This window comes from Chiloscyllium plagiosum, unplaced genomic scaffold (genome assembly GCF_037043375.1).
Source record: "Chiloscyllium plagiosum isolate Xiang-an unplaced genomic scaffold, Cpla_swu_hap1 HiC_scaffold_3, whole genome shotgun sequence".
NCBI classification, from domain to species: Eukaryota; Metazoa; Chordata; class Chondrichthyes; order Orectolobiformes; family Hemiscylliidae; genus Chiloscyllium; species Chiloscyllium plagiosum.
This window is the reverse complement of record NW_028270141.1, coordinates 13,777,263-13,792,626: the sequence shown is the minus strand read 5'-3', so window position 1 is coordinate 13,792,626 and position 15,364 is coordinate 13,777,263. Positions and strand designations below refer to the sequence as shown.

Sequence of the window (15,364 nt, the reverse complement as noted above, 5' to 3'; positions counted from 1 at the left end):
GGATTCAGTAGTGGCATTAATTATTATATAAAGAATCTCAAGTATAATTGACTGAGCAGGTTTTCCTGAAAACATATTCAATCACACTTCCTTTCCTTTCAGATATTGACCTGATTTAGTTGCTTTTCTTGACTTATTAGCACACTTTTTAAAAAGAGTGCCTGTTAAGATTACTGACGTAATTAGAACACCAACTACCAATACTTTCTTTGTGCAGTACATATAATACTCACGTATCAGTTCATTTAGGAACAAGTGCACACTCTAGTTTTATTTTGATTTCACGCATGCATAACAAAGAAATATCCAGACTGTATTCAGAATCTGTATTTCAGTCAGTTGGTTAGATTCTGAATGAGCAAATTTTCTGCAATATCTTTTGAAGAACCCATCCAGTATGATGCTTCCAATAACACACCTTTTGCTGTGTTCCTCCGGCCTCTTGCCTGTCTACTTAATTAATAGCAGTATCAGACCAATTGACTTTTCATAATTTTTAATCCAGTTTAAGTTAGAATTCAAAATACAGAGCAATATACAATGTATCACAAACAATATCAAAGCTTTTATTACTCATATTAAACTGCAACAATAAATCATAGTGGAATAAAATAGCAAATCTCACATAGGATGAACACTGTTTTAGTACAATGGAATTGAAGTGTCATGCCACCGTTTAAAAGGCCTGATCTCTAAACCAACTTTAAACAGATTTTAAAGTGGCAGATATTACTTCTTTGGGGAATGCATTAAGCCACATTTTCATTTTCCAGTGCATTCAAAATACCGTTCACAAACAATCTTGCCGAATAAATCTTCTGAAACTTATAATTAATGCTAATAATGTGATGATCAAGTGTTCACAGAAGTTGCTGACTCTCTATTACTGTGCTCTCACCTTGGCAACTTTAACGAAAGGCTGCAATGCAAAAACAATGCTATGATAGTTATATCTCATTAGTGCTGGAATTGAGATTCTATGGGCTTATATGTAAATTTTTTCATCTGTGTGAAAGGACATTCTTGAATCCGACATTGCAATTAAATCCAAGCCAATATACTTAAAAAAATACAATATTCTTGGGTCCTTTATAATAGTCTACAGTGCAGTAACAGATTCACCTGGCTCAAATTGGTCACAGTATTCAACTGTATCAAATTGTTGCGGCAGATCTCTCAAGGCACCTAATGTGATGTGGATGCAATCAATCAAATTTAACCACCATACTGGCCATTTTGCCACTGAATTCAGTACACTATTTATGCAAGTGTCAACTTGTACTAGTGGTGGCTGTAACAATCCAAGAAATTATTTTCACTTTTCCACAAGTACAAGACATTAATTTCAATGGTTGATCCTACTATACAATCACTCGCGATCCACTTAACTCATTGCTGTCGTTTTCCCAAAAAAAACACTGCCACGGAAACAACTGACCAATCCTAGATTTTAACTCAGTTTTCTAGCTGTGATTTTAAAAAAGTAAATGTTTTATAAAATTTTAATACTCAACTAACTCCAACGTGTACTCTGTCAGACACTCCAGATGTAATGGAAAGGCTTCAAATACATAGAAATGCTTCAAAATAATAGTTGGAGCATTTTGATTGCCAATAAAAATTAAACTTGTGAACTTTAAGTTTGCTCACATTTTTATAGTATATCCACAAGGACAAAGGGCCACTGAGTTAGAATCTCAAATGTACAAGTAAAATACAATGCTTCAAGAGGAAAATCTGTACTTGCCCTAAGGATATTTTCCTCAGTTCATGATACTGGCTAATCATCTCTTCAAGATGAGAGCCAGCTTGCATGACCAGAAGGCAGCTTTAGAAAATCCCTACCATTGTTACCCTATTAAGCGAAAATCTTTCTTAAAAACGAACAACGGTAAACCTGTGGTGTAAAGAGAATATATCTTGGCACGCATGTACTATAATTTATACTTTCACACATGATGCTGACTATTCAAAACTTCAGCAATTGTGGATTATTCATTCAATCACATTATGGAAACAAATATAATTATGTGGGTTACTGTGACATATCCCCTACTTGCAGAATACAGGTGTGATATATTTTGTTAGAATTCTTATTAAATTGCGTTTAATTTATGTGCACTTCATTCATAGAATGCAACACGTGAAATTTTATTGCTTGTATAAAAAATATGTTGAAATAGAAATATAGTTTTACATCAATGAAGACGTTAAAGAAACATACCCTCTCTTCTTATAGGCCTATATAATTTTCCTTAAAATGTTTTTTTGTTTATTCTCCCTTCGGTTCACTTTGCTTCCCTCAGCTATATTTTGCAGATATCATTTCAGGTTCAACATTTGCCCTCAATTATTAAAGTGATTTTGACTATTATTTCGCAGCATAACACTCTTATGTAATAAAATTTGTATAGATTGATTTATCAGTCCGTAGTAAGTGTTTAGCAATGACTATAAATACATTCAAAAGCACGTGACCCTGTACCAATGCTGCCTGTTGCTTATCAGCATACTTCACGTTTTGCCAGTGTATAGTATTCCCCTTCTTTTAACTGAGAGTGCATATAATGTAAAATGCACAACTTGGCAAATTTAAAATGCCCAATAAGTCCAGACTAGACATATAATCTTATTTTTATGTTCATGTTGTGAAGCTCAGAGAAGAAAATCATCTGTAATCTATTAATGGCCTGCTTTAAAATGCTAGCACAGAAATTGTGCAGTCAAAATGGTATGGCTTCTTAATGTTACGGCCTTTTTTTAACATTTCATGTTCTGTTCATTTTTTTTAATGACAGATAAACTAGTAGAGTGTAAAAGTGATTCTTAAATTCATTGCTGCAGGCTAGTAAAAGAGATGTTATCTCTTCAAAGCTCAAAAGCATATTTCCAACCAAATATGAGCACCAGATGGAACAAGGTGCAGATCTCAATGATCTATGCCCATAGTAGCTGACTGACCAAACATGTGTAAGACAACGTGAAAAATCAGCAAGCTTGTGTTGTTCTTTGTCATAGTAAGAACTGTTTCCCTGAATGCTAAGACACTAAAACACTAGCAAAATTTACACAAAGATTTGCAAATGTACCGGATCTTTATAGTAATATAGAGAAATTCATACTGGAGCAAAACAGCATTGTACATCAATTCTGCCAAAAACAAACCGCACTTTGCAACATCAAATATAAGGCTGCAGGTATGCTTCATATTATGCTATGTAAAAATAAAAAAATGCCATTCATCAATTTTATTATAAAGGCTTTTCTTCATATGTTAAGTGATGAGGAGGGAATGGTTATGGTAAATAAGACAAATAAGTATTAACACCAACTTGTATTAAATTATGTAAACATGTACATCTTCTGAGGTCAGGACAGAGATCCTCTTGCCCAAGCAGTTACTGAACTTGAAGCATGGTTCGAATCTGTTTGGATGCTGATTCATCATTCAGGTGTCTTGTGGTGTACCTAAAAATTATTTAATAGTATACACATATTATTGAAGGAACTAATCATCCACAGTCGGCAAAACTATTGCCTGCATGTTAAAGTTTTTAATAATTATGTTTGACAGTATATGACCATATCTTTGGGGTGTTGTGGTCCAAAATGTCAATTCATAAATGTAGTTTTTCTTCCCTTTCCTATGGGCAGTACTGCCCCATATAAACAAAACAGCTGTTTTTAAACAATTCAATAGGGCTCTCTTGGATTTAATTAATATGAATAGATATAAACACCCCAGTCAAAAACAACTTTATTTAATCTGCCACAGAGTTTCTTTCCACACGTTTGTCAAAGTTTAATTAAGTACTGGATTACTAACCGATGCAATATATTTATCAAATTATTAACACAAACCACCAAAAAAGATATACTGGATTACTGTGATGTTCTTTTATTTCAGGTGTTGGGCTTCAAATGAAACACAAAACTGTTAGTAGCTTCATTCAAATAAGATATTAAAGAAAGGGCTGCTGTGGAAAACAGCATACTGTACAGCAGGAGTGCCTGGAGAGATCAGTCTGAGAATCGCATAAACTGGTAGAAGGCCTTCAAACTGCACCAGAGCATCAAAGAATGGCTGATCTGTACCTTAGCTCCACTTATTTGCCTTTGCAGTAAAGGTCCCAATATACCCAACTTAATTAAAATGTAAACTAATAAATCTCTATGATTTTAAATGCCTCAATAAGATGACCCCTCAACTCCTAGAAACCAAGGAACGTTGCTAAGGCACACTGCTGGGAATTTTGTTCTGCATTTAACATACTGAATTTGAGGAAGGTGATGGTGGTGCTTTCAGTGGGTCAAAAAGCTGGAGCAAACCTGATCTCAGCTATTTCTTGGAGCAGTGACCCCAATCGATGCCATCATGTGATGAACTGCCAGGCATCAAAACTCCCATGCCTAAAGGTTGCAGATTATCTAAGAACTGTTGGTCAATCAGAGGGCTGACTGGTCTTCAGTCCCAACAGGGCCACTGAGAGAGGTAACTCAGGGAACCAGTGGTGAGATCAGGGTATGTTTGTGCATTTGCTGTCCTTGCTGGGACCTCTTCCATAATCATAGAGTGTCCAATAGTAGGCCGCTCCCCTCTGCCAGCTTTTACTGAATATCTCCACACATGGCAGAGGAGATCTCTTCCTTGTCCTGCTGTGTTTCCACCTCCACCTTTCATGGGAACATCGGAGTGGGAGTAGGCCATTTAACCCTCCGAATCTGCTCTCTCATTCAACACAATCATGAGTGCTCATCTATTTCAATGCCTTTTCTCAAACTAGGCCCATATATATTTTCTTAATTGGTGTTTCGAAATTCACAATTCACTGAGTAAAATTCACTCACAATTCACTCATCATCAACGTAAATGTTTTCTTCCTTATTTTGAAATTGTACCCTTTGGTTTTAGACTTTCCAACTACAGTAAATATCTTACATGCACCTACCTTGTCTATCTCTTAGGTATTTGATAGCTTTCTTCGAAATTCTACAGAATAGAGGCTTAGTTTCTCCAATCTCCCTTCATAGGACAGTCCCGCTATCCTGGGGAGAAGTCTCGTAAATGTTCATTGCACTCTCTCAATGACAATACTATCCTGCTTAAGGTAAAGGGCAAACACTGCAAATACTACTTCAGGTGCAGTTTGACCAAGATTTTATACAACTGAAGCAAAACTTCACCACTCCTGTACTCCTCAAATGACAAATGCGAACATACCAATAGCCTTCCTGAATGCTTGCTGCATCTGCATGTTAGATTTCAGTGATTCACCAATAAGGACACCCAGGTCCCTTAGTACATCTACACTTTCTAATCATTACTCAAAAAACTACTGGGCACATGTGTTCCTCCTATCAAAGTGGATAATCTCACACATTTCCAAAGTAGATTCCATCTGCCATGGTCTTGACCACTCATTAGATGACAAATTCTCTGAAACCACTTTGGATTTCCTCTCAGGACATATCCAAATTATTGATATGTACTGTGAACAGCTGGGCCCCAAGTACTGATCCTTGCAGTGCTCCATTAGTCACAAACTGTCAGTGACAGAATGACCTATTTCAACCTACTGTTTCTGCCTGTTAGTCTTAATTCAAGCTGGTACATTATCTCCTATTCCTGGTGCTTTAAGTTTGCTGACCAAACTCATAGGGATCACTTTATCAAAAGGCATCTGAAAATCAGAGTCCAATATTTTCATTGAATCCCCTTTATAAATTCTGTTATTAACAGCTGCGACAATCTCTAACAGGTTCAAACATGAATTTCCATTCACAAGGATATGCTATGTTGAATCAGACCATTATTAACCAAGTGTCCATTTACCACATCTTTTATAATTGGTTCCAGCATTTTACTTACTACTGATGCAAGGCCAATAGATCTACGGCTCCTTGCTATCCCTCTCCCTAAATAGTGAGGCGACATTTACAATGGTACAAAGCAGTGATTTTCCAATCTGCGGGATATATTTCAGAATTTATAGAATTTTGGAAGATGTTAGCTATGAGGGTGGTGGACAAACAAGTTCTCTCTTTCAAGCTCAGGTCCCAGGGACTTATCATCGTTCAATCCCATTAATTTCTCCAACACAACCTTCTTATTACTAGTAATTTTCATAATTCTCCCAAGTTCCTTAGACTTCTGATTCTGGGACAGTTCTCGTATCTTCCTCAATGAAGGTAGATACATCATACATAATTAATCATGGATAAAGTACAGCAGATGCTGGATAGTCTCAAAAACAATAGTGGTAGTCCTGGTAACAACATAGTGATATTCAGTGATGAGGTCATGGTCTGAGATAGGATGTATTTGGCTTCTCTGCCATTTCACAATTCCTCATCATAAATTCTTCTGACCCTGCCTGCAATGAACCCACATTTGTCTTTGTCAAACATTGCATCTGTAGAAGCTTTCACTGTCTACGTTTGTGAGTTTACGTTCATATTATGTTCTCCCTTTATCAGTTTTTTGGTCTTGGTCTTCCTTTGCTGCATTTTAAAATCCTCTGCGGTCAGGTGGCCAGCAGTAGAAATGGCTACTAGACTGGTTAAGAGCTACAATCAAGCATACTTGGAATTTTGGTCAAGCCAGTTTAAACTCTGACCTCAAAGCGTTGACCAAATAAAGCAAGTGTCATGTGTCTCTAAATATACTGACACCATACAACTTTATAGAGAGCTTGGAATGTAGCTGTTTACAACTTGGTGTAAACACTTGAGAGTTATTTACCATAAATTTCATTGGTCGGGATTGAACAACATGATCGAGATTTGATCAATTCATGTGCTGAGTGCCATAAGACATTCTGAAAATTGAACATATTTTGAGGTAAGTTAGCAGAACAAAGGATTTTCTCAGGGGAAGGCTAGGAGACCAATATTTGAGAAGAATATGTCCTGAAGTTACCTCCAAAGAAAATGAAGAACCATGAGGTGCGATCTACATGGAGTACAAAGTTGGTCACTTTATTCAAATTGGGGTAGTAATTGATTCAAGCCAATTAGAGTTAGGGTTAAACCTGAATTAAATTCAAGTGAGGTGAAGTGAAATGAAGTGAAGTGAATTGAAGAAGTAAATTTTGCAATGAATGTCGGTTTTATATTAAGTATTGGTACTTAAAGAGATAAAATAAAGAAGGGTTATTTAATTAAATTCTGAATCTGTTCTCGGCCTTTTGTCTGTCACACAAGGGAAGAACACTTTAGTGTACTCCTTTTTAGGCAACACCTCCCAATCTTCAGACTTCTTACCATCCCTGGCAATTTTATAGACCTTTTCTTAATCTTATACATTCCTTGAATTGCTTTTTTAGCCACAGTTGACTGACTTGCCCACTGCTTCAGTGAATTACTCAGAACAGAGATGATGGCCAACCACCTCGCCTTTCTACTCAAGTAAATTATACCCAATACATGTAGTGCCTGTCCTCAGAGTGAGCAAGGTTACTCATGGGCACTTGAATTAAAAACATGCTCATTTCTCTCGTAGAAACATTTTTCATCTGTAAAGCAGAAAATTTCAGCAAAAGTCCAAAATATATATAAAACTGGTGCGTATTGGAAACTGGTTTCTTAATTTGGACAGAAGTCCTTAATTTGCCTGCCCTACAATGTGTTCATTGCATATCTTAATATAGCACAAGTGAAATCCAGAAGTCTTAATCTTCAAGTGGCCTCAAACCCTATATGAGATGGAACACCACCAACTGCTGGACATGGATAAAGGCATATCCTTTCAAGTAAATACTCGTTCATCTAGCAAGGTATATCATGCTATCTGTGAAGTGGACACTAATTCTCAAACTCTGATGTACCTCACAAATGTAAAGCCACTCAACTTGACCTCCACCAAAATCCATAACATAACTGTACAAAGTTTTCCCCAGTATATTAATAACAATAGGGTATACCCAAGATAGCCCTTTACAGACAAGTATCAGAAACCGGACATGAAATGGAAGCACTCACTCTCAAACACTGAGCAGTTCAAGAATATTAAGCTAGAATGCAATGTACAAATGGTTTTATGATTATATTCAAAGGAAGGTTAGGTTCTACATGGAATTTCATTGAATACAACAGCTTGGAATGAACAGTTACTTTACTTTATCCAGTGAAATTCAAGTATCAGTACTTACTAAATACAATGGAAAAAACATCATTTTCATACCTCAAGGCTAAAACTATACATAACTGGCCAGACATTAGATATACGACCATTAGATATGAGCTACAAATCAACTGCAGATAAAGCAGACTGCACTCACATTAATTCTTAAAAGAATCTGGTTAGGAAAAAAATCAAATCTTACCTGAGCGCATTCAGAAGACCTTCCACGTTGTTTGGTGGCTGCTCTTTCAACACTTTTATGCATCCTTTCATCTGAGATATAACATAAGCAATGGTTAAGTTTCAGTAAGTAATACAAACATTTATTATATTTCTCTGTTGAAGCTTTACACCATTATCTCTTTACACTGTTGGCATATTTTAACATAATGTCCTGTTGTGGCCTTGAATGGTCTGTTTAAAGCATCCATCTCTTCAAAGAATTTGCTTCAAATCAAATGCAATCTATTACAAACCCATTAAAATGTCATAAAATGAAGCTCAGAGTTCATATGAATCTTCAGTTGGAATCAGCCATTTGTTAGTAATGATCTGGATTTCCACTTAATGATTTTAATGTCTGCTAATAATCTTGACAATAAATTTATCAAATGAGTTGACAAACCAAAACAAATGCACAGCAAGCATAAAAAAAGTATAATCCCAAGTGTATTTCATGCTGCTTCACAGTAACTTAATGTCTCTATCTAGTAAATTTGCAAAAATATGACTGAACGACCTCATAAGAAAAAGGGTCTTGGAGCATATATCATATAAAAAAGAAATCAGTCTTCATTTCCTATTGCTGAAGAAAAATACTTCCCAAGATGGCTGCTTTTCCATATTTAAGTCAGATTTAATTTTTGTAGAGTGGACAAATTTTGTTACATTGTAATTACAAGTTAGTCCCTTTACTTCAGAGTGAGTTCTCTTTTTCAGTTTATTATGGTTATCATTACTTGAGCCACCAACATTGCTGTTTCATGCAAAATGCTAATATAGTGCTGTCTATCCTTGTGTTAACTTTGAATATCAAGCGGTAAGTAAGCAAAGAGCATTTTGCACCAAAAAAAAAAGTGCATTTGGCAATTGACTGGCAATACAGAAGTGGCAACATGCTATTCCTGTCTACTGAGTACTTGCACCACTGACCTGGTCTCAAATTTGAACCCAGTTACACGATATGGCGGTCTAATGTATCAGAATCCAGAAAGCCAGTTGGTAAAAGATACTCCTGGAGCCAATATTTAGTCACTCAAGTACTTTGTCAGAGTGAAGCATTTGATGTATACAGTTCCTTACTCAACCACTCTCAATTTCAATAACATTTCCTAAAGTGAAACCCTATTTCCTGCAACCTGACCCTGAGACCCTCAAAATGATTCCACTTGACAGGAGTAGGTGAGAAAATTTCAAACTATCAGAAATGAATCTGCTTTTCTTAATCAATACATTTAGAGTCAGAGACACATACAGCCCGGAAACAGACCCTTCGGTCAAACTCATCTACGCCGACCAGATATCCTTACCTACTCTTGACTCATTTGCCAGCACTTGCCCTCTAGTTCTGGACACCCCCACCCCAGGGAAAAAAACATTGTTTATTTATCCTAACCATGCTCCTCATGATTTTATAGACCTCTAAAAGGTCACCCCTCAGCCTCCGACACTCCAGGGAAAACAGCCCCAACCTATTCAGCCACTCCCTATAGCGGGAATTCTCAAACCCTGACAACGTCCTTCTGAACCCTTTCAAGTTTTACAACATCCTTACGAAAGGAGACCAGAATTGCAGTCAATGTTCCAAATGTGGCCTAACCTATGTCCTGTACAGCCGCAATATGACCTCCCAACTCCTGTACTCAATACTCCTGACCAGCAAAAGAAAGCATACCAAATGCCTTCTTCATTATCCTACCTACTTTCAAGGAACTATGAACCTGCACTCCAAAGTCTCTGTTCAGCAACACTCCCTAGAACCTTACCATTAAGTGTGTAAGTCCTGCTCTGATTTGCTTTTCCAAACTGTAGCACCTTACATTAATCTAAACTAAACTCCATCTGCCACTCCTCAGCCCATTGGCCCATCTGATCAAGATCCCATTGTACTCTGAGGTTACCTTCTTCACTGTCCGCTACACCTTCAATTTTGATGTCATCTGCAAACTTACCAACTATACCTCTTATGGTCGCATCCAAATAATTTCTATTAATTAAGAAACGTAGTGGGCCCAGCACCAATCCTTGTGGCACTCCACTGGTCACAGGCCTCCAGTTTGAAAAGCAACCCTCCGCCACCACTCTCTGTCTTCTACCTTCAAGCTAGTTCTGCATCCAAATGGCTAGTTCTCCCTGTATTCCATAATATCCAACCTTGCTAGCCAGTCTCCCATGGGGAACCTTGTTGAACGCGTAACTGAAGTCCATATGGATCACGTCCACTGCTCTGCTCTCATCCTCTTTTGTTACTTCTTCAAAAGAAAACTCAATCAAGTTCATGAGACATGATTGCCCACGCACAAAGCCATGCGGACTACCTCTAATCAGTCGTTGCCTTTCCAAATACATATAAAGCCTGTCGCTCCGGATTCCCTCCAACAATTTGCCCACCATCGATGTCAGGCTCACTGGTCTATACTTTCCTGGCTTTTCCTTATCACTTTTCTTAAAAAAATAGCATCATGTTAGCCAACCGCCAGTCTTCTAGCACTTCACCTGTGACCATCAATGACACAAATGTCTCAGTAAGGGCCCCAGCAATCACTTCTCTAGCTTCCCACAGAGTTCTACAGTACACTTGATCAGGTCCTGGGGATTTATCCACTTTTATGTATTTCAAGACACACAATATCTCCTTCTCTGTAATATGGACATTTTTCAAGATGTCACCACATTCTATATTTTCCATGTCCTTCTTCACAGTAAACACTGATGCAAAATACTCATTTAGTATTTCCCCCAAATCCTGCAGCTCCACACATAGGCTACCTTGCTGATTTTTGCGAGGCCCTATTCTGTCCCTAGTTACCCTTTTATCCTTAATGAATTTATAAAATTCCTTTCTATTCTCCCTAATCCTATTTGCCAAAGCTATCTCATGTCCCCTTTTTGCCGTCCTGATTTCACTCTTAAGTACAGTCAGACTCCTTTTTTACTCTAAGGATTCACTCAATCACTACTGTCTATACCTGCCATATGCTTCCTTCTTTTCCTTAACCAAAATCTCAATGTCTCTTGTCATCCAGCATTCCTTACACCTACCAGCCTTTCCTTTCACCCTAACAGGAATATACTGTCCCTGGACTCTCATTATCTCATTTCTGAAGGTTTCCCATTTTCCAGTTGCTCCTTTATCTGTGAAAATCTGCCCCCAATCAGCTTTTCAAATTTTTCTTCCTCCAATTTAGAACTTCAACGTTTAGATCTGGTCTATCCTTTTCCATCACCATTTTAAAATTGAAAGAATTATGGTTGCTGGCTCCAAAGTGCTCCCCCCCAGTTACCTCAGTTACCAGCCTTGCCTTATTTCCCAAGAGTAGATCAATCTTTTGCACCTTGTCCGGTAGTTACATCCACATACTGAATCAGAAACTTTTACTGTACACACTTAAATTCCTCTCCGTCTAAACCCTTAACACTATGGCAGCCCTAAACTACGTTTGGAAAGTTAAAATCCCCAATCATAACCACCCTATTATTTTTACAGATAACCGAAATCTCCTTACAAATTTGTTTCTCAATTTCCCGCTGACTATTCGGCAGTTTATGATACAATCCCAATAAGGTGATCATCCCTTTCTTATTTCAGTTCCACCCAAATAACTTCCCTGGATGTATTCCCAGGAAAATCATCCCTAAGCACATGTGTAATGCTATCCCTTATCAAAAACACCACTTCCCCTCCTCTCTTGCTCCACTTTCCATTCTTCCTGTAGCATTTGTATCCTGGAATATTGTAGCCTGCCAGTCTTGTCCATCCCTGAGCCACGTCTGTGTAATTGCTGTGGTATCTCAGTCAGATGTTCCTACTCAAGCCTGCAGTTCATCTGCCTTCCCTGTTAGGCCTCTTGTATTGAAGTAAATGCAGTTTAACAGTCCTTCCTTGTTCTCTGCTTTGTCCCTGCCTGTTTGACATGTTCCCTTTCTCAATTATACTCGTCTCAGACTGATCACATTCCTCATTATCTCCCTGGGTCCTCCATCTCCTCCACCACCACCCACCTACTAGTTGAAATCCTCCCAAGCAGCTCTAGCAAATCTCCCTGCCAGTATATTAGTCCCCTTCCAATTCAGGTGCAATCCAACTTCTTGTACAGGTTACTTCTACTCCAGAAGAGATTCCGATGATCCAAAAATGTGAACTCTTCTCCCATTCACCAGTTCCTCAGCTACGCATCCATCTGCTCTATCCTCCTATTCCTACACTGTCTACCTCGTAGGACCTCCCTTTTAAATTCCTGCCTAATTTCTGTATTCTCCCTTCAGAATCTCCTCCTTTTCCCTTCCTATGTCTTTGGTTCCAATGTGTACAATGACCTCCTGCTGGTCCCTCTCCCCTTTGAGAACATTCTGCGCTTTCTCCGAGACATCCTTGATCCTGGCACCAAGGAGGCAATACACCATTTTGATTTTTCGCTGCTGAGTGCAGAAACGTCTATCTGTTCTTCTGACCAGAGAGTCCCCTATCACAATTGATCACTTGGAACCCGTTGTATTCCTCATTACGTTAAAGCTGGTCTTAAATATAGACCAAAGAACCTGGCTTCTGGATTCGGTAGAATGATCATGCGTATAGAGAATGCGAAGCAGGGATAGATCAATACTTCACAAAGCATGCAAATCAGCATTTTTAACTTTTACAAATAAAGCTAGAGAAGGTAGCTGATGGAAATAAAAATCAACCACTTAAAGTGAGAATGTGGTTTAGTCCAATAAAACATGGCAGCCTTATTTTTCATTCTTATTCAACAAATAATGCCGCCTATTTTCTCCCACATATATTTCCTTACATCAATTTTTGATGTTTTTGCGAATGCTCCCACAGGGTGTACATGATCATAGAGTATAATGACGCCCACCATCACTCTCATACAGAACAGCAGAGTTTCATCATTGGTGAATCTACTCTTGTACTCCCTAGTTAAAAGGAAAAAGATTAAAATGCAAACTTAAAAGTAACAAATAGTTATTACAATATTGAATATTAAACTGTGTTACAGTATTTTCATTATTACCATTGGAAGTGATATGTTTACAAGGTACATTTCAAGTTTCTCTGGTTTTCAAGATAATGCTGATTGGTTAATTAAAAATAATCATCACCAGCAGGTGAAAAAAGAGATACACACACCAGCATATATTCAGCATCATAGGGCATCAAAAATTGTAACATGCCTGATGCATAAATATTTTAACTGCTAATTTAAGAAGCACGATTTATTCATTATGATAGACTGTTTTTCTGTAATTCACTGCATTTCCCCATGACTCCACAGCCCAAATGCTACGAGTACACTTTTTGCAAATAGACAGAAAAGACTGGAATGATTCTAGTCCTTTTGACTATTTTAGTTTATACATTCAGAATTGTGGATCTCACTGCCCATCAGGTCCCTTTTGGGAAATGATCTTTGGACAAAGTACAAATCTCACATAGAAGTCTAATCAATAGATGACACAATAATTTGAAAATAGGAATTTCTGAATCGTACTTACGGTGTTTCCAACATGACTTTGCACACGCTAGCCATTGTACTTAAACAATCAGTTGTATTTTCTATAGGCAGGGTCTTGTTCTAAAATAGAAAAACAGCGATAATTTAAAACAGAAGAACAAATCCATAAGCTGAATATTGTAAAAAAAAACACTTATTGACCACTGTGAAGCTCAGCTTTCCCTATAACTTTATCAACAGTGATTCACAGTCAAAAGACTTCATTCTCTATCCATTGCAGTCAGACTGAATCCTTATAGTTAACCATCATTTTGATCTGTTTTGGGAGACACATTTTACTTTGGACCAGGTACAAGTGTCGAACAATTTATTAAAGTGGTTGCAAGTGCTGTGAACACTTCCAGTAACTGGCACCAGGAACGTCCATGCGTGAAGAGGTCCACTACCTAAATTTAGAACTTCACAACAGGTGCAGACAGTCTCTGACTTGGCACTTCTGGAAGTGAGTTGAAACTTTATTGCTGGAACAGCACAGCAGGTTAGGCAGCATCCAGGGAACAGGAGATTCGACGTTTCGGGCACAGGCCCTTCTTCAGGAATGAGCAGAGAGTGTTCAGCAGGAGAAGATAAAAGGTAGGGAGGAGGGACTTGGAGGAGGGGCGTTGGAAATGTGATAGGTGGAAAGAGGTCAAGGTGAGGGTGATAGGTCGGAGTAGGATGGAGGCGGAGAGGTCAAGAAGAAGACTGCAGGTCAGGAAGGCGGTGCCGGGCTGGAGGGATCCGGCTGAGACAAGGTGGGGGGAGGGGGGATGAAGAAACTGGTGAAGTCCAAGTTCATCCCCTGCGGTTGGAGGGTTCCCAGTCGGAAGATAAGACGCTCCTCCTCCGACCGTCGGGTTGTTGTGGTTTGGCGGTGGATGAGTCCAATGACCTGCATATCCTCGGTGGAGTGGGAGGGGGAGTTGAAATGCTGTGCTACAGGTTGGTTGGGTTGGTTCGTCCGGGTGGCCCAGAGGTGCTCTCTGAATCGCTCCGCAAGTAGGCGGCCTGTTTCCCCAATATAGAGGAGGCCACACCGGCTGCAGCGGATGCAGTAGATGATGTGGGTGGAGGTGCAGGTGAATCTGTGGCGGATATGGAAGTTTCCTTTGGGGCCTTGGAGAGAAGTGAGGGGGGAGGTGTGGGCGCAAGTGTTGCACCTCCTGCGGTTGCAAGGGAAGGTGCCGGGAGTGGAGGTTGGGTCGGTGGGGGGTGTGGATCTGACAAGGGAGTCGCGGAGGGAGTGGTCTCTACGGAAAGCTGATAGGGGAGGGGAGGGAAATATATCCTTGGTGCTGGGGTCTGTTTGGAGGTGGCGGAAGTGACGGCGGATGATGCGCTGTACATGGAGATTGGTGGGGTGGTAGGTGAGGACCAGTGGGGTTCTGTCCTGGTGGCGGTTGGAGGGGCGGGGCTCAAGGGCGGAGGAGCGGGAAGTGGAGGAGATGCGGTGGAGGGCACCGTCGACCACGTCGGGGGGGAAATTGCGGTCCTTGAAGAAGGAGGCCATCTGTGTTGTACGTATTTT

At 39.1% G+C, this 15,364-nt stretch overlaps 1 protein-coding gene across 10 annotated transcripts in view; it reads right to left on the bottom strand.

Moving 5' to 3' along the window:
- Positions 1-479: 479 nt before the first annotated feature.
- The window catches only part of LOC122541001 (CYFIP-related Rac1 interactor A), a 216,710-nt gene continuing 201,825 nt past the window's right edge, over positions 480-15,364 (bottom strand). For all 10 annotated transcript variants that reach the window (XM_087977589.1, XM_043677442.2, XM_087977590.1 and 7 more), the window contains 4 exons: positions 13,838-13,917; positions 13,132-13,258; positions 8,325-8,395; positions 480-3,468 (listed from right to left, as the gene is read on the bottom strand). In XM_087977589.1, coding sequence (XP_087833715.1) covers positions 3,399-3,468; positions 8,325-8,395; positions 13,132-13,258; positions 13,838-13,917 — 348 coding nt within the window. In that variant the 3' untranslated portion in view covers positions 480-3,398. The remainder of the gene's footprint in view (positions 3,469-8,324; positions 8,396-13,131; positions 13,259-13,837; positions 13,918-15,364) is intronic.